The following is a 20,194-nucleotide window of genomic DNA, read 5'->3' as shown; positions in this document are numbered from 1 at the left end:
CCGTTATTGGAACATTTTCTAGTGACTCTCTATAAGCAATTGAGGGTCTTCGATACTTTCAGTCATTATCGATGTGTCATCTGCATATCTGATGTTAATAGTTTCTTCTATTCAAACTCCACATTGCCCTTTCAAAGCTTCGTTAAAAATTATTTCCGAGTACACGTTAAACAACGTTAGGGATAACACACAACCTTGTCTGACACCACTTTGAATGAAAATTTTGTTTCTTTGCCGCCTACCAGAATAGAAACTTATTGATTCCAATATAGATGCTGTAAAAGTCTCAGATCTCTATCATATATTCCAATTATTTCTAGATACTCAAACAGCCTATTAGGTTGGATCTTATCAAACGCCTTTTCAAAATTATAAAGCAGACGTAAATTGGTTTCTGTACTTCCCATGATCTTTAAAGTAATGTTAGTATTGGGAACAAAGTCTTTACATGATAATGTATTACGTTTTTTTAGGCGTGGGATAAATGTAGATTCCAACCATATTTGTGGCATTATTCCAGTTTTGTATATGTAGTTATAAATGTAGTTCTGAGACATTGTCGTCATCTAGAAGTTTAAGCCAGTCTGATGGTATTTGGTCAAGGTCTGGAGATTTCCCATTTTTTCTTTGTTTGATGGCTTTCTCTACTTCCGCTTTTAAAATACTACGACCAGTATTCGTATACTTTGTGGTATTAGTAGTGGCCTCGTATCCAAGAAGAGCTCCTTTATGTAATTAGTTCATTCTTTCTCTTATTGTTTAAGTCGAGAATTATTTTATCTCTGAGTTTCTAACGAAGTGAGGAGTTCTTTTTCTCTCAGAGTAGGTAACTTCTTTTTAAGTGTTTAAAGTTTAATTAGGTCTAGTATTTTACCGGTCAGTTTAATTTTGAAATATCAGTATTAGTTAGCATATGGATTTTAACCTGGTTATTATATGTTTATCTGGTTTGCCGACAAAAATTCTAATAGGTAAATGAACACCATTGGGTAAGGGTAGATTTATATTAACCGAAACTACGACACGATCAGAACAAGACTCCGATTACTTATCATTGTGCCATTTACACAAAAAGATTATGTATTCAGTCAGTTACACTTTGAGAATTAAAGTGCACAGCGATAGGAGGAGCAAAATGAATCAAAATTTTTTACACTCTCCATTAATCATTTCGCATTCATTTTGTTAGGTACAAGATGAAGCGATCAAACAAGATATGACAAGAAAAATGTTCCTCTCAAAACTATCTTCAATGTCGTTACTAATCATCGCCGTTTTGAATCGTTGTCATACATGTAAATAATTTAATTGAAATTTAAATTTTTGTGTCATATCTTGTCGTTTTGTATAAATCGGACTTAACACGTGTAAAAGAAAAGATGTTATTTCTTTTTTCAAAAAAAAAAAAAAAAAAATTTAGTAGTTGTAGATAAAAATGTTAAAAAAAATGTATCAATAATCTGCAACAAGCGTCATATTAAAAATCAATTATTATCAAAAATAAGTTTTGTCGTATATCACTATTGACTAATATTATCCTTATATAAGCCGTTCGAAAATTATTTAGAGAACGTAAAAAAACAAAAGAAATTAACGAGAATGTAATATGTTGCAAACATATCGACATAAAATCACTGAAAAATCTATATTTATTATTTTAAGAGGATAAAACGTACTTAAAATATTCGGAAATTATTATTTGAATAAAATTTAAAATTTATAAGTTTTCATATTGTAACTTTCACATAAATATAATAATAAATTTGAATCATAGCTTAACATGACCATAATTCTTAAAATATAAATTTAAACAACAAACATGTAAAAGAACACACGGCTAAAAAAATTTGAATAGGTGATCACTAATTTCAATAAAGAGAGAAATATAAATATATGAATAATCAATAAACAAAATATACTAAAAAAATAAAAATAGATAATAGAGCATATGCTATATTCAAAAAGTTTATTGGTTTTTTCATGGAATAAAGATCTTAATATATTTTTAGATTAGATAATAGATCATAAAAAAAAATTGAATGAGGTTCCCAATTTGAATTACATAGATAAATATATATATCCGTCCGGGACGGCCGGACGAAAATGGAAAAGAGGCATTACCAGGAACTGCAATAACATTTTTGAAAAATCCAGAGAAATGTCGATTTTTGATTAAAAGGGGACACATTTTTCCGTTATTTTCGATTATTTTACTTTAACCCCTAAACCAGGGAAAGAATCGCCCTTATAGCCTTTTTATAATGAATGACAATAAGGGTCAAATAGGATATCAGTTTAAAGCCTTGCAATTTCCTATACAATAGTCTCTAAATTTTTAAATTCGAAATACTTTATTTTTGGTTTTTTTTTAGTTTTTTTTTTTTTTGGCATATTTGTCACACTAAGTAAATGATATGATACGACTAACGAACGCGAAATTAGAGGATTTTTGCGAATCTTAGTTGTAAGCATTAATTTATAGCCTTTGGAAATTTATTACCATGGTTTATTATTCCATTCAGGAAAGCGTTGTATACATTTCATTGTATTTTATGAACAATAAATGTGCCAATACGACAGCTCACCGATTTAATGAACAACATCAAGATACCTATCAGTAATATGTTATGGAGTAAGTAAAAACATTACAGAAAACTGGGAAGTAAAACCAGAGTTGCAGCTCGAACTTAATGAGTTGCAATGTAACACTGAACCGAAGCAACTATTTCGCAATGTTTCTAAAACGGAGTTCTACAAGGCCCTGTCAAAATCAAGTTTCCCAAACTAGAAATCTCATGCTCAGAAGATAATTGTGATGTTTGCATCTTCCTATACTGTGAACAGATGTTTTCTATTATGAAGCTTCGCAAAAACAGCATTAGAAACCGATTGACTGACTATCACTTAGCTTCATTTCTGCTAATCAGCTCATCCCAGTTTCTGTCAGATTATGAACAATTTTTAGAAGCTCAGTCTCAGTTTCTTATATCACATACAATTTCAAACTCTGGTAAAGAATAATCTATTTATGTAACTTTTTCAATGTTTTTACCATTTATGCACATACGATACGTGTGATATAAAATTAAAATATAAAGTTTATCACTAATAAAAGCTTGTTTTATTAATTTTATTTCGGCCCGCCTAGAGAATGTTTGTATTTTATGTGGTCCTCCGCTTAAATAGTTTGCCCATGTCTGGTTTAACGCCATTAATAATTGAAGTTGACAAAGTTCATGTCACCATGAAAATCGCCTCTTCGAAATCCCCTTGAAAACCATTCCTGTTTTTTTTACCCAAGGAATTAATTCGTTTCCACGAATTAATCAAGTAGAGGGAAAGAGAGTAAGAGGAAAGCAATGAGAAGATGGAAGGACTGTGTGGCAGAGGACTTGAGAGGGAAAGGTTTAAATGAAGAAGACAGGATGGACAGAAATGAGTGGCGAAGAAGAGTAAGGAACAGCTACCTTTGAAAAGGGAAAACTGAGGAAAAAGAATAAGGTATAAATTTCAATACATTGCAGACGATTTTACGAGTTTGTGTACTTAAAAACTTGTTTTACTAGCGAGTTAAATTTCATAATCAATATTCTGCCACGGATTGTACCAGTATGAAATAAACGATAATTTTAACCACTTTAACTATAACTAATTTTAATACATCTTTTTTAAATTCTTGTAATTTATTAGGTTAATAGGATTTTTATATTTCAACCTCAGAAATGTGTCTAAGCAAAAACTGGACTAATGAAAAAACCAATAAAAATTTTGACACATATTGCTTCAAAATTATTGAACCTTCTTCTAAATCCACGCAACTATCTATAAACAAGCTCTTAGAGCATTTGGCATCCGATAATTATGACGTGCAATAAATGCAACCTGCAGGAAATTCTTAAAAGTTTAATAGGTACCTATGTGCCCATTAAAATATGTTGTTGCTGCTCCCCGGATCCAGACAAGTAAGGTTCTTTGTTATCGTCAAAGGCATTCGCTCCTACTCCTCCAGAATCAAAAGTCCCACTGGCTGGAAGCAGTGCTGCGGTCGCCATTTGGATAGTGTGATCTATAGGTTTGAATAGTACATTCTTTAAAAATGCTGGCTAAATGTGCCAAATTTCTCACCATACATTTGAAACGTGCTTTATATAACACTATGATTAAAACAAGATTATAAATACAGATTGAAACATTTAGAGCAATGTAATCGTGCACTACTTTCTAGTTCGCTAATTTCTAATAACTAGTCTTCTATAAATTCCCAGATTTATAAAAATTAACCTAAAATCCATTATCATTAGAAGCCACCTAGAGTTTCTTGATATAACAAACAAAATGCATAGCAAAAATAGACAAATATCATAATTTTCAGTATCTTCTGTCAAAAGCATCTAAGCGTAAAATGATATACTGGTTATTGGGACAATAGTTCGTACCGTCAATCAAAAAGTATATTACGCTTATATTAAAAGAAATGTCATTACTCAAGGCAAATGTCAAATGAGATCCCACATTAGGTTGTAAATTTCGGCATATCCTCCAATTTTGCTAGTGAGTGGTTCCCGACATAACCGAAAAAACCATTGTCACTAGCCTAAAAAATAATCTGATACATTAAAAGATTCATTTATTATTGACTTTCCAGTTCCATACATTCCATAGTTCTTTAGGTAACAGTTAAAATGTCTGCTTTGAAGTTGTTCAGATATCGTCTTTCAATGTTCAATACATTATCACTTTAAATAATCACTTTGCTTCTAAAAGTTTAAACCATACATAACTTAACATTTAATAATATCAAAAAATCAATCGATAACTAAATTTTGAGATTTAATTTTCAAGATATTAAATTGTGGTATGAGCCAGTAAAGTTTACCAAAAAAAATATAATTTTCATTCTGTCGACAGCTTGTCTGGTTGTACTTATATCGTGGATAGAAGTAATTTATAATCTCGTTTTAGTCATATTTTGTAGTAGCACCTCTATTCGATGATAATGTACATAAATATACATAAAATATTATACTTATCGAAATAAAACATCAACTTGTTCTTTACAAAAAATTTGGCCTAGAAATATAGATGAAAAAAGATCATATGATAGATTCTGAAATACGAGACCCCTTTTTTAAAGAGTCAGAAGTAGGAACACTGAAAAATATAGTAATGACAAGTTATTCTCAGTTTATAGGCCCGGTCTAATATTATTTCTTCGTAACGTTTCGTCTATAACTGCGGCAGACATTAACTAAGGCGATGCGGCAACACTCCTAACTGTCTTCTGCTAACTCAGCAGACGAAACGACAGAAAAAAATAATTCCAAACCACCACTTTAAAACTTGAAAAACATGTATCACCACAAAACAACCACTGTAAAAACTTACACATCTTGATAAATATATTAAAAAAGCAATGGTAGACATAAAAAATTATGACTAGTATACATTCATATATTAATGACTATTGCTTGAACATGACGCAAAATTAATAAAATCAATTGGGATTTGATATCTTGGTTGATGTAAAAACAACAACTAATAGGATACTTAGGATGTAAGGTATGCGTTAAACTTCAACGAAATTAATATCCACTTCTTATAAACATCTATACATACCTCACTCCAAAATGCAGTGTACATATGTGTCAGAACTAGTATATTTTTATCGAATACAAAAATCCTGACATTCCACACGAAACATACTATTAGGATTATGGACAGTGATGAATAAATACTGGAAATAAAACTCTTACATAAATAAATGATTTTATGCCAAAGAGACCTCCTCTAATATAAGGTGATAAATGCAAATTTTTTCTGTGACTTGAGAATTTAAATGAAGTAACAAAAATATATTCCATGTTGAATTCCAATATCCATCATTACTTTAGCTTAAGTTGCATGCTTTGAACCAAATTTTACTGTGGATCATACATTGATAGTTCATCTACTGAAGGTTCTTAAGAAATATATATTTCGCAAATGGTAAAATGATATCATAAATTTATGTTTGTATATAACGCTGTTTACGTTTGTCCATGAGGTACCAACATACAACTTTAAAATAGTTTTTAAACCGTAGGTACCGTTTAAGAATTGTTATTTTAAAAACATCATTTACAAGATTAAAGTTCTTATAATTATTTATAAAAAATTCATATTTACAAAAATTTATAAATTAATTAGAATTATAAATACACTCCGCGTCATAGAAAACGGGCCACCCCAAGTATTTAAAATATTTTCGAAATTATTATTTATTGCTACAAAATTAAGCATTTATTTTTTGTATATTGAATTAATATTATTTTATTTTTAATGTGTCTTGGGTTATTTAAGTTAAATGGGTTGTTGCGAAAGCAAACCGACCATGTAACTGGATTGAGGATATCCGTAGAACCTATAAAACAAAACAATTTTGAAAAAAAGTTGTTTTCAACTTGATCAATTTTCGAGGAAGCGATTGTTTTGAGAAATGTATGATATTGTAAAGGGTTCTAATGAGTTTTAAACTCATCTCAGTATTACAGTAGCCGACTTAGTGTGAAGTAGTCTTGAGTTAATAACGATGGAGAATTTTCAAAAATTGGTTGAAATTGTATCGTTACTGGGAAGTGGATTAAGTCAAAGACAAGTTGCAAGACAATCAATGTTAGTCGTTCGACTGCACAAAGGATTTGTTGTGACAGGATCTCACCAACAACGACCTGGTACAGGTCCAAAAAGGAAAACAACCGCTAGGGCAGATCGCGTCGTCATTCTTGCTGCATTACGGAATCAGACCCAAACCGCTAGAATACTTCAAGGCCATTTACAGAAAGCTCAAGGACCAACAATCAGCCTTTCTACTATTCGGCGAAGATAAGGGAGCAAGGTTTGACAGCTTGCAGTCCAGCAACAGGGCCCTTACTTTCCCCAGCTCACAAAAGACGAAGACTCGATTTTGCCTGTGAGCACATCAATTGGCCAGCAGACGATTGGAAAAAAGTATTGTTTACGGATGAGTGTAGAATGTCTATTTATGGTAAAGATGGACGCAGTAAGGTGTACAGACGGGCTGGAGAACGTTTCGCTGGTTGCACTTGGCACCACGGGTTGCTTTTGGTGGTAGTTCAGTAATGTTTTGGGCAGGTGGTCTTGGTTTTTGGGTGGTAGTTCTTTTGATGTGCATACGGATCTCGTCGTGATCGACAGAGGTGCGTTAACAGCAGTAAGGTACATATTGGAAATCTTACAACATCACGTAATGCCCTATGCTGGATTTATTGGCAAAGAATTCCTGCTAATGCAGGATAATGCGAGACCACACAAGGCAAGGATAGTAACGGAGTACCTTGACGAGGTTGGTATTCTGAAAATAGACTGGCCTGCTCAAGGCCCCGATTTCAATCCTCTTGAGCATATATGGAGCCTGCTAAAGTCGCGTTAGGCGTCGCATACCTGCTCCAACAACACCTGTAGAGCTTCAGATGGCACTCATTGATGAATGGGCCACTTTTCCCCAAAGAGATATCCAAAACGTTATAAATTCCATGCCAAATCGAATGAGGAGTGTCATCCAGAATCGAGTTGGCAATACCCATTACTGAAAATAGATACCAGCTTTTTTTTTAAATATACAGTTCATTGTTGTTTTAAAAACTGTAAGTTGATTTTTTCAATAAATTTCCTATTTTTCTTAAATTTTTTATTTTCGATTGATGTTTTACGATAATGATGAAATTTTATATTAAACGAGTTATTGATTCAATATGCAAAAAAATTAATGCTTAATTTTGTAGCAATAAATAATAATTTCGAAAATATTTTAAATATTTGGGGTGGCCCGTTTTCTATGACGCGGAGTGTATTTAGGTTTTAAAAATCTTTAAACGATGCAAAAATGTTCAAATGTTAAAAAGTGTAGACTTTGACACCATAATAGTTAGTCTTATACTCACCATAAAGAGAAAGATTGTCTTCCGTACAACTAAATTTTACATCTCGCAGTTGTTTTTGATATTGCCTTAATTTTTTTGTTACGAGTAAATGAAATACGTCTTCATTTTTTGTCAATGTGTAAAAAAATTTAGCATAACTCACCCCACGTTGGGCGCCAATTTGTTACAAGAATATTTGGTGCTTCAATTTGTAATTAATGCGGAAGTGCTAGATCAAAGATTCCATCTATTCTTATTTAAGCACAGCACACAGCGACCTGAAAATTAGTTCTCCTCCAACATTTGGAAGAAGCACAAAACTAATCTGACCTGACAAAAGCATAATAGCAAGTGTGACCTTAACGAAACGTCGTCGTCGAACAATGGTTTCTGTAGAAACCAATATATATATATATATATATATATATATATATATATATATATATATATATATATATATATATAATTTATTTCTACAAGAGTAAGAAAAAAGAAGTACTTGTGACTCGTTTGGAAAAAATATATAAATGTTTTTGATGGGTTGGAGTCAATAAAAGGGGCTATTGGTTAACTATTTAATATCTCGAGCTTTCAATTGTGTTTAGAATTCTTATCAAGAGCTGCTAAAAAAGACAAAATATCTTACAAAGTTGAACTATAAAGAAAAACATTTTTTGTTAACTCACCAAATAAAATTAGTTTCGTTAATAAAAATTGCTGCAAATACATGTCAAAAAGAATTAATACTAAAATGCCCTTATCTAATAAATTCTTCCCTGAAATTTTAATAATTTTGAAAACATTTTCTTAACAAAAAAATAATTGAATTTATAAATAGTTTAAAGTAGCAACCAATTACAAATAAGCCTCAATGTCATAATAAATAAATTGGTTGCTACTTCTTCAGTAATTAAAGACAACTAGCAAAAATTGGTGAAAAGCAAAGCAAATTCTATAAAGCACCTGATCGGTATATCAATTCTAATGGAAAAATAAATATTGGACTTCTTTGACATTGTGTGCTGTATTTCAACAATTAAATATAAAACTTACGTATTCATTTGCACTTACCACTCATAGGGAATAAAAAACCTACAGTATGATAAAAATATCAAAACAACTCGAACCTAAATAAATATAAAATAACAAGGAGTTTTGGATATTAACCTATACTTATATTATAAAACGAAATGTTTCTTCTAAGTAAAGGTTTAAATATATAAATTCAACTCTTATAACTAATAATAGACTAAAACATAGAATTATGCAATGATTTTAGGTACAGTCACTTGTGGATTAATATTTTTTAATTATCAAATTAATTTGAAAAACACCTACAGTGAATCAATATATTTTTAATTACATCGAACCTCATAACAGTATCAGTCTACTATGATATAGATTGTCATAGTATTTTCGCCGACAAAAAAACCAACTGAAATTAAGTCAGCTAAATTTTGAAACAAAATATAATCTGTCGAAACATAAACCCGAAAAAAATGTAATTAGGGTAGGCCATGAGTTAGAGCACGTAAAAATTTCGAGTGGCAGTATTAATTTGCAGAATGCAAGAAAACTGATATCGAACACTCGAATTAGTGTTCGATAGAGATATCGAAAATTTTATGGGAGAACTGATCATGGACAACCTTTGTGTTTCTCTGAAGTTTATTTGTTGTAACATGTTTATGCAGAAACTATGAGATGGTGATCATATCTTACACAAAGTTTTACCGCGTTACATAGGAGAGTTAGTTTGTATTTAGACTTAAATGAACAACACGTTTAAACAATTTTTGTAGCTCTGAGTAAAATTCTAATTAGATTTTGTTATTAAAAGAATGTGTTTCTTTTTCGTATCATTTTGAGGTTATAAATTTGTAAGAAAAATATCCATAATTTGTAATAAAAAATACTTCTGGAGAAGTTAAGAGCAGTAAATTTTAATATCCCCTACATCAGCGGTGCTCAAAGAGTCGACCGGTCGATCGCCAAAGTTTAAGATCTCCACGGAGAAAATACGAGAACTGTATTAGACGCAAATATTAGAAAATGGGAAAATATAAATTGAAAATCCCAAGAATAAAAAGAAGATAATAGTCCACATAAACGAAACTAAAATAATGCCTAATATCCTGACTCACCACACGTGCATGATCGAAATAATTATGATGGTATCTCTTCACCCGAAAGTTGCGATAATGCTGATTCGGCATATCACCATTCACAGATAAATTTAAACTGGGAGTGTGCTGTATCGCTGTATCGGCATTGTATTGCTGTTAGTCAAGCATTAATCATTCATTAGTAAGTTATTTATAGTAAAACATTTTTGTAATATATTTATTCTTTACATTAATATTTGAAACTCGATATGAGTGCTGCGAAAAGGAGTAAAACATATCATTTTAATAATGCATGGGAAGAAGAATTCCTGTTTACTATGGTGAAAGATAGGTGTGTTTGTCTTGTTTGTCGGTCTTCCGTTGCTCTGCCCAAACGCGGAAATTTAGAACGGCATTATAAAACTTTGCATAAAAACTATGAAAATGATTTTCCGCAAAACAGTTTGTTTAGAAAACGGAAAGTACAAGACTTGAAAAGTAGTTTGAAGACGGAACAATCAATGTTCACTAGGCCTGTTAAACAATCAGTAGCTGCAACAATTGCGTCGTTCAAAATTTCTTATATATTGGCACAATATAAAAAACCATTTGAAGATGGAGAGGTAGTGAAGGAAGCATTCATTGAGGCTGCGAATTTGTTATTTCAGGACTTCAAAAATAAAACAGATATTATGTCCGCCATCAAAGAAGTGCAGTTATCACGTCCAACGGTTACTAGACGTATTGAAATCATGGGCAAAGATTTGGAAAGCCAAGTTAAAAGTGATATTATGACGTGTATGTACTTTTCTTTGCAATTTGACGAGTCAACCGATATGACTGATACCGCCCAGTTATGTATTTTCATTCGGATGGTATTTTCTGAGATGTTGGCTAAAGAAGAATTGTTAACAACGCTGCCTCTGAAAGAAAAAACTAGCGGAGAAGATATATACAACGTTTTTATAAATTTTGTGAAACAATACGAGCTACCGATTTACAAACTCGTGTGTATTACAACAGATGGTGCACCATCCATGACTGGCGTTAACAATGACGATTTGTTGCATTATGTCGAGCTAACGATGACTTTCCATAGTTTTTTTCATTTCATTGCATCATGCACATCAAGTTTTGTGTTTCAACATTTTAAATATGGACGACATCATGAAGATGACAACAAAAATTGTGAATTCAATCAGAGCGCGAAGCTTGCAACGACGTCTTTTTAAAGCGCAATTGGAAGATAGCGGCTCTGCAGAACACACTGATTTACTTCTGCATACAGATGTTAGGTGGTTGAGCCGTGGAAAATTTTTAGAAAGGTTCCAGGAGCTACTTCCCGAAATAATTTATTTTTTAGAAGAACGAGGGGACGACACTCATCTACTTCAAAACGAAAAATGGCTCAGTGATCTGGCTTTCCTAACAGATTTAACAAATCATTTAAACCTCCTTAATTTTGAACTACAAGGTAAAAATAAAACAATTATCGATATGATGAGCGCAATACATTCTTTTGTCAATAAATTGAAATTATTGATTAAGCAAATTAGCAGAAAGATAGTCACTGGTTCGCCACAAACACCAATGGTATCATTGGAATTCTCGACTCAAGTAATTATTGTGTTATGATAAGGGCTTAAACATGTTTTAGACTATCTTATTTTCTTTAAATTTGAGTTTAAAAAAAAGCTAAAAAATTGTACGTTGTGAATTCCTTGTTGGGAGTATCTAACGGTCCAAAAGAGGAAAGGTTTATTCCAAGGCCTGCTCTAATTACGATTTTTTTCGATGTATTAATCTCTGTTTTAATGAGAAAAACGTGACATCTTACATAAGAAAAGGATGTAACTGCGCCAAAAGTACAAAAAATATATTAGTCCATATATTGAAGGTACAAATTACACATGAAATTTTAATACCGAAGTGGTTTCATTGAATTTATGGGTTAAAAATTGAAATATCATTACTACTACTTCCGATTTTATAGCATCTTAACGCTATCCGGTAGAGATAAGTGAATGACAATCACCAAACCATAAGTTCCTAGATCTTATCGTACAAAAGACCAAATCACTTTCACTCATGACCTTCAATTAAAAAACAATATTTTTTAAATTTTATAGACTCGAACCCACGAAGCTCATACTCTACACACTTCCAAGCGTGAAGCTCACTGAGCTATCGAGAAAAATCTTGTGAAAATTAACAAAATAACTACTGATATATTCCAATTACATATACAAAAAGTCAAAAGTTTTACTTGTTATAGGTAAGGTGAGATTACACATAAAAATCGAACCAATAACGCATCAAAAAGCCTAACCTAAGCGAAAGTTCGAATAACGGTTTCGGGTTAAACCTAGCCGGATAAACTTTGCCATCGAAAGAAATTTTCCTATCCGTTGGGTAGATACTCGCTCGAACCGCTGCAATCGTGCGGATACAATAAGAAACCTATATAAAGAACGGCTGACAATGAAACTGACTTGACCTAGAAATAAAAATCACAAAAAACCCATGCTTAAAAAGATATAAAATAGACCATAAGTAATTTCTTAAGAATGATTTGCGCTTAAAATGCTATCATAAGTTAACAGTTCTGATCACAATAAAGATGGTGGTCTTTGTAGGTTGCATGACATATTATCGCTTCTGCAGCAACGCCGTTCTAGAAGACACTACCTTTAAACATGTAACGACGATGTGATACACACATTCGTCTTGTAATATTGGTACCAAAAACCTCGATTCCGGATGCCTATAATGGTGTAAGGTTATTTAAAAATTTATTAACCACAATTTAGTGATGGAACAACACATAGCATGTCACTAATACAGAGAAATCACAAATTAGCGAAAAATATCAGCGAGTATTAGATGAAAGCTGAGAATATATGAAATATTAAGTATTATTCTGCAGAAACTTTACAAACTTTAATTACAATTTAATCGTGACCTTTACTAGCTACACCATTGCATTAATTCTAGTCTTATAGCAATACATTGATCAAATTCTTTGAACGATAATAATTAGTTTATTTATTTCCCAGCTTTGTCGGCCGTTCTATGTTACACTAATGGACTTGCTCTTCAAATTTAAAAAAAAGTGTACAAAATATGATTCTATTAATATCAATACTATACGACAAGTAAAGTGAAATAATCGTGTAGTTACGGCATTAGACCGAATTGGGGGTATATACATATTTGTACTGGTACATAACCATAATCACAAACATAAAATTACTCTCATCAAATACATTTTAAAACCTATATAGTTGTATGGGACATAAAAACCCAATTTAGGAAATAGAAATATAATTATCCAAATAGTCCGTACTTCTGAAAATTATGTGCCATAACAGCGGTGCAGTATATTATTTTATTGATCTCATGAGAATCGTAAAAAATGGTAAAAACCGGGCCACGTTAATTTATTTAACACGTTTGTAAAAACTGAGTTTATTCTCGACAAAATATAAAAACTGCATACGAAAGCTGCACTCTTTGCCTTTAAAATGCATCGTGAGTTTTGTCAATAGGTCACTTGAATCAAAAGATATCGAATTTTTACCGTTTTGAACATTGATTTCGCGCGCGTAACTGACATGCAAAATCGACGGTCGCTTCAAGCGTTGTTTCTAAGAGAACGGTCATTCTAAACAAAAAATGCTTATAAACATTTTTGTGTAAAATTATCTCAGCTACATTTTTATTTGGAAAATTTTTTTCTACGGTGTAAAGATTCGGTGTCTTGCAAATGTTTTAAAGTTTTTTGGCCACATTGCGAGAAGAGACAATGACAACTTAGAAAGACTAATTGTGTGCGGAAACGTAGAAGGACGTAGAGGCAGAGGACGCTCACCTATCCGATGGTCAGATCAAGTACAGAAAGCCACTGGAGAGACGTTTTCCGAGTCCATGAGAGCAGCCCAAAATCGCAAGAGATGGAGAGAATTGACAGCCCGCATTGTAGGAAATCACGATCCTCAGCAATGAGGAAACGACAAGAGAGAGAGAGAGTAAAGATTTGATAAATCGATTTTTTTTTGTTTTTACCCCTCTGCAAGGGCGGTTTTAGGGGGAGCCCCGGGGGTAAAAGTGGTAAACTTTTTTGCATCTTTTTTGGGGTCCCAAAAATTATTACTCTCTGCAAAATTCGGCTTGTTCGTATGATTTTTAGGGGTCAATTCTCTGACGACTGGACTATTATGGGATCCATTCATTTCAATTGCACTTATACATAAAATTAAAGTGAAATTTTATTTTAAAATTAGTATGTTACTATATATGTTAATATGTGAAACAAATATAAAAGGCCGTTTTCGGCAAAGATTTGTCTTCATTAAGATAGTTGTTTAACCTATGATTTTTGCAATTTTTGCAAATTTTTTCAAATTTGCATCCTAGAAGAATTAAAGAAATGTTACTTCTTAAATTATTCTATGCTATTTTATATTTTATATTTCAAGACTGGAGTTTCAAACCATTTAAGTAACCAATATATAATATTGCAGTTAATAAAGCAATATCTGGATTTGACAATATATATTAGAAGTATAGTAGAATGTCGGAAATAAAATAGAAACAAAAAAATCAACTTTCATATGAATGAGAATTTTAGTAACAACACTTAAACTATCGTGTAAACGACGGTATATATATTTCCCGAAATATCGATTGTTCAAAATTTTTAATTGAAACTTCTTGGTGCTATCTTTCTTGCAATCGTTATTAAAACATTCAATTTATATCCATTTTAACAACTTTGATGGAAAAACTGTCAATTAATTTGTCAATTAATAAAAAATTGTAAGCAATAGTCGCTAAAAATATACAGAAGTTGATCAATGTATTGCTTAAGTCGTTTTCATTACTTGACAAATGATAACATACCTGTTCACGACGTTGGTTTTTCTCGTCTTTCTCTCGTTTTCTTACTTCAATTAGGTATTCATTAAATAAGCTCTCACGTTCGCGCATCTTTTCAACACCTTTGAATTTTTCATCTTTTGCGAACTTTTGGGCAAAGTCACTAAATGATGACCTGAAATAAAAAAATACAAGATACATTATGCACATGACAGTCAAAGAAAAAAATTAAACACAATGATAGCGGGCAAAGTTTTTGAGAGTATTAAAGGTATCATGGAAATTATTTTTCAAAAGTAATACATGAAAAGTCGGTTAATTTTTGTTCCTTGTGTCCTTGTAAAAAAAATGAAAATTGTGCAGTAAAAAAAATGTTTTTTAATTCAAATAATGTATTTAGAAAAAAATTCAAGGTGAACTACTGACGTGAAGATAGAAAACAACAATAAAAGAAAACAAGGTCAAAGAAATAAATATTAGACTTATTCACAATCAGTTTATTGTACTTTGGACGACCGGTTTCCAACACTACAATTTTCTATTCATCGTCAAGTCTCCGACATCGTTACTTTTATGTTTTGTACTGAGCTCTTTATCTAATGACCTCACAATTTGGTTCTTAACCACCAAAACTAAATTTTGGGGCTCCACTAATATTTTTTATATAAAACCGCCTTGGACAAAGTAGTTCTTCTCGGCTAGCCATATTGCATTATTCTCATTGAATAAAGTTTTTAATAAATAAATAAATAACAGACATTTGGAAATATAACTAATAAATAAAGAAACTAATAAATAAAAATAACTGTATAGTCCAGTCGTCAGAGATTTGACCTCTACCTCTAAAAATCATAGGAAACAAGTTGAATTTTGCTGACAATGTCAATTTTATGACCCCAAAAAATATGCAAAAAAGTTTACCATTCCTACTTCTCCCTAAAACCCCTCTCGTAGGAGGGAAAATGGAAAAAATCGATTTACAAAGAATATGAACGCCGTAGAAAAAACTTTTTCAAATAAAAATTGTAACAGATCATTTTGAACAAAAATGTTTATTAACACATTTTGTGTAGAATGTGTTAACATTGTGTACAATGTTTATTCATAATTTTTTTGTATAATGAACCGTTCTCTTAGAAACAACGCTTGAAGTGACCGGCAATTTTGAATGTCAAAATCATAAAAAATGGCAAAAATCGCGCGTTTATTTATTTAACAGCTTTAAAGAAATTGACTTGATTTGCGGCAAAATGCAAAAATTGCATACGAAAGCAGTACCTTTCACCTTTAAAACGCATTATGATTTTTGTCGATAGGACACTTATCAAAAGATATCGAATTTTTACCATTGAGTTGATATAAATTTATTCAAAATTGATTTCGCGCGCGTAACTGACATCTCCAGTCGCGTTGTTTCTGAGAGAACGGTTCATTATACAAAAAAATTATGAATAAACATTGTTGTTCAAGAAAAGATAGTTAAGATTTGATTACATGTATAGTTCCTCTGCATATTCACTTCTTCGTATTTCATCCTAGTAGGAATCATCAGAGAGACTGGTACAGAAGCCCTGAACGTGAAATCAAATCTTTTCCGTCAAAAGAAGTGATAATAAAACAACTTCAATAAAGAAGCTACAGCGACATCTGAGAATAAAACCAAAGAGTAGAAAACCGTAGATGTCTTGGTTGTCGAAACTAAACTTCAGATTTTTGGTTAAATATGTGGCTTATATAAATTACAAGGCAAAACAGACGATAAAAGGATGAGGAATCTAAAATTGTATTCCACAACATATCGATTCATTTAAGCAAAAACCTTTCGTGAACTGGTTTCTTATGCTCATAAAGAATAAATAAAGATAAAGAAAGGACAGTAAAGATTTGATTTCATGTATAGTGCCTCTGCATATTCTTTTATACGTGCCTCATCCTAGGGGGAATCGTCAGAGCGACTGATACAGAAGCCCTGAACATGAAATCAAATCTTTTCTTTTTGACGGAAAATATAGTATTGCCCAAAATAAACAGTACTGAAACTGAAACATAGATGTCTCTTTGTGCGCGCTGTCATATCCAAATTAAGTAGTTTAGACCTGTCAAGTAATCTTTAAACAATCAATTTATTAAAGCCTAATTGATAAAAATGGTGTTAAGTACAGAGGAGAAAGTGTTTCTTGTGGAGAATTGTTTTCTCTCACACGGAACCGGCCGACGTAATAGTATAAGTCTGCAATACATGTGTGATCAATTCACACGACGGTTTAATAAACGTTCTCCAAGTAATGCTGTAATTTTGAAGATTGTTGAAAAGTTTGGAAATACGGGTAATGTATTGTGTCAACGAAAAGGAAGCTCAGGGCCGTCCCAGGACAGTTAACAACAACGATAATCATGAACGTGTTTTTGAGCGAATCTTGGAAAATTCGAAAGCCAGCCAGACAAGAACAGCGTTGCATCTTGGCTTAAAACGAACTTCCTTGCAAAGAATCCTAAAGGAGCTGGGAGCATTTTCGTATGTGATTCAGTTACATCAACAATTACATCTCAGAGATTTTCACAGTAAAGTGGAATATTGTACCAGAATTCTTGCATTACATTATGAAAATCCTGAATTTTTGAAAAATGTTTGGTTTTCAGACGAAGCACATTTTCATTTGTCAGGCCATGTAAATCGTCGCACAAATCGATTTCTGGGCTTTAATAGACCAGATGAAGTTCAAAAAGTTCCTTTACATAGCTCAAAAGTGAGTGTCTGGTGTGCAGTTTCGGGACACTGAATCATTGGTCCATACTTTATCGAAGAAAATGGTAGGCAAGTCACACTTAATCAACAGAGGTACATATAAATTTTAACACGCTTTACCCTTGATCTACGTCAACGTAATTTGGCATTTCGAGACCAATTTTACCAGCAGGATGGGGCAACTTGCCATACTGCAGTCGCAGTTCGTCATTTTCTTCAGGGACATTTTCCAAATAAATTCATTTCACGATTTACTGACTTTCCCTATCCTGCAAATTCTCCAGACTTAACTTCTCCAGACGCATACATTTGCGGCATGTCTAAAACTGCCGTTTTTAAACGGGCACCACAAACCATCAATGAGTTAAAGGATGCCGTTAGAGCCTACTTCGCGGACTTGAGACAACCTTTATTCCATAACATTACGAGAAATCTGGAATATCGGTATGAAGTCTGTCTTGAGAGAGGAGGAGCTCATTTAAAACATGTTATAAAGTGTCAATAATATGTATTTTTTTAAACAATAAAATAATTACAAGTTCAGTACTGTTTATTTTGGGTTATACTGTACTTTATTTCACGTTCAGGGCTTTTGTACCAGTTGCTCTGATGATTCCTGTTAGGATGCAATACGTATAAGCGAATATGCCGAGGCATTATACGTGAAATCAAATTTTAACTATGATTTTTGGAGCTTCAATAACATTTTCGTCTCTGACGACTGGAATTGTAATAAATATAATAACATCACTAATAGTTTGACAAACAATTATATTAATAGTTGTTTCTCCTATCTCTGGTTGTTTCCTATCTCTGGTTGGTTTCCTAGTTTTCTCCTGAAGAACAGTCCCACATTTTTCGATATACAGTATAGCTGATGACCCTCAGAGAACAGTTTAACATAATTGTGCGTTATATATGCTTCTATACAGGGTGAGTCATGAGGAACTTTACATACTTCTACCATATGTAGAGTCCCTCAGGGAGCATATCATGTGGCCACTAAAAAATGTCAACTCCTCTTCTTTATTAATTAACAGGGTGATTTGTGTAATTGACCATTTATTTCATTTTACTGTAGTGTTTATACGGCTCATTTGATTTTTTTAATTTTTGCATGATACAGTACACTACTATCAAGCATTCGACTGGTATTAGCTAAACTAAAAAATTCCAGGACTGGCTTTGGAAAAATTAATTTAGGGATTCGTATTAAATATTACACCCTGTATAAATTTTTTTTAAAATGCAATAAGTGATTTTCAAACTACATAAATAGCCAATGAAAACGACATATGCGACAATGTTGTCGCACTTTTATTAAATTTTTAGTGAACGATCAAATCTTACCAAAAATAGAACAACCATAATGAAGTATCAAATTATAAGGTATTAATAATTTAAACAAATGTTATAAATTTCAAACATTTTAATTAAAATGAGTTCCTACAACATAATCTAATACGTAGAAAATTAACATCTTTACTGTCACTTTGTATTATCTCTACGATAGAATCAATTGTTTTTCAATTTTAAATTTTTACTCATAGATCATATTGGGGCATTATTTTCGATAAATAATAAATTAAATTGATTAAAAAGTCAAACCTCTTGTATGTGTTAGTTTTTGTTGATTGTAAATGATTAAAATTTTATGTCAAATAATAATACATTGCATCAACTGTACTAAATAAAAATAAATCTAAAAAAGTTTAAAATGACGGTTGGCGTTGACCGTTTGACGTTTCTTGATATTTTATACCCATTGTCATTATTGTCATTATCAATTGTTATTTATGTGTACAAGAATACATATTTCTTCTGTCATATCTACGTTAAGTACATTGTGTTAGTTGTGGTAGAGCTTTTGTTACTTTCGTTCAAAATGCCACATCAGTTTTCGACCACAGAATATGCAGACATAATATTTGTTTATGGATTCTGTAATGGGAATGGTAGGGCTGCTAGTAGAGAATATGGCAGGAGATTTCCTAATCGTCGAACTCCCAGTCATCCAACATTTGGGTCAGTTTTTAATTATTTGCGAGAAAATGGCACTTTTCCTAGTGGAACAACAGAGCGACATGTAGATGAAGCGCAGGAATATGACATTATGGACGCCGTTACTATGAACCCTACAATAAGCACTAGACAAGTAAGTCGAGAACTCAATGTTACTCAATAAAAAGTAAGTAGAGTCTTACAAAAAAATAATCTATACCCATATCACATTCAAATAGTTCAGCGACTACATGCTGGAGATGAGATCGATAGGTTGGAATTTTGTAGATGGATTAACAATAATCGACCAACGCTATACAGGACACTATTTACAGATGAAGCCCAATTTACCAGAGACGGGATAAATAATTCACGAAATTCACATGTGTGGGCAGAAGAAAATCCCCATGCTATTCGAGAACGTCGTTCTCAGTTAAGGTTTTCGGTTAACGTGTGGATTGGTGTCATAAATAACCAATTAGTAGGTCCTCACTTTTTTGATGGTCCTTTAACAGGGCAGGTCTATTTGAACTTTCTACAAAATA

At 32.2% G+C, this 20,194-nt stretch overlaps 1 protein-coding gene across 1 annotated transcript in view; it reads right to left on the bottom strand.

Moving 5' to 3' along the window:
• The window catches only part of LOC140443559 (transcription elongation regulator 1), a 91,627-nt gene that overhangs the window by 34,429 nt on the left and 37,004 nt on the right, over positions 1-20,194 (bottom strand). The window contains exon 10 of the mRNA XM_072534886.1: positions 14,927-15,077. Coding sequence (XP_072390987.1) covers positions 14,927-15,077 — 151 coding nt within the window. The remainder of the gene's footprint in view (positions 1-14,926; positions 15,078-20,194) is intronic.

The sequence above is a fragment of the Diabrotica undecimpunctata genome, chromosome 6 (assembly GCF_040954645.1).
Source record: "Diabrotica undecimpunctata isolate CICGRU chromosome 6, icDiaUnde3, whole genome shotgun sequence".
Classification (NCBI taxonomy): domain Eukaryota; kingdom Metazoa; phylum Arthropoda; class Insecta; order Coleoptera; family Chrysomelidae; genus Diabrotica; species Diabrotica undecimpunctata.
This window is presented reverse-complemented; position numbering and strand designations above follow the sequence as displayed.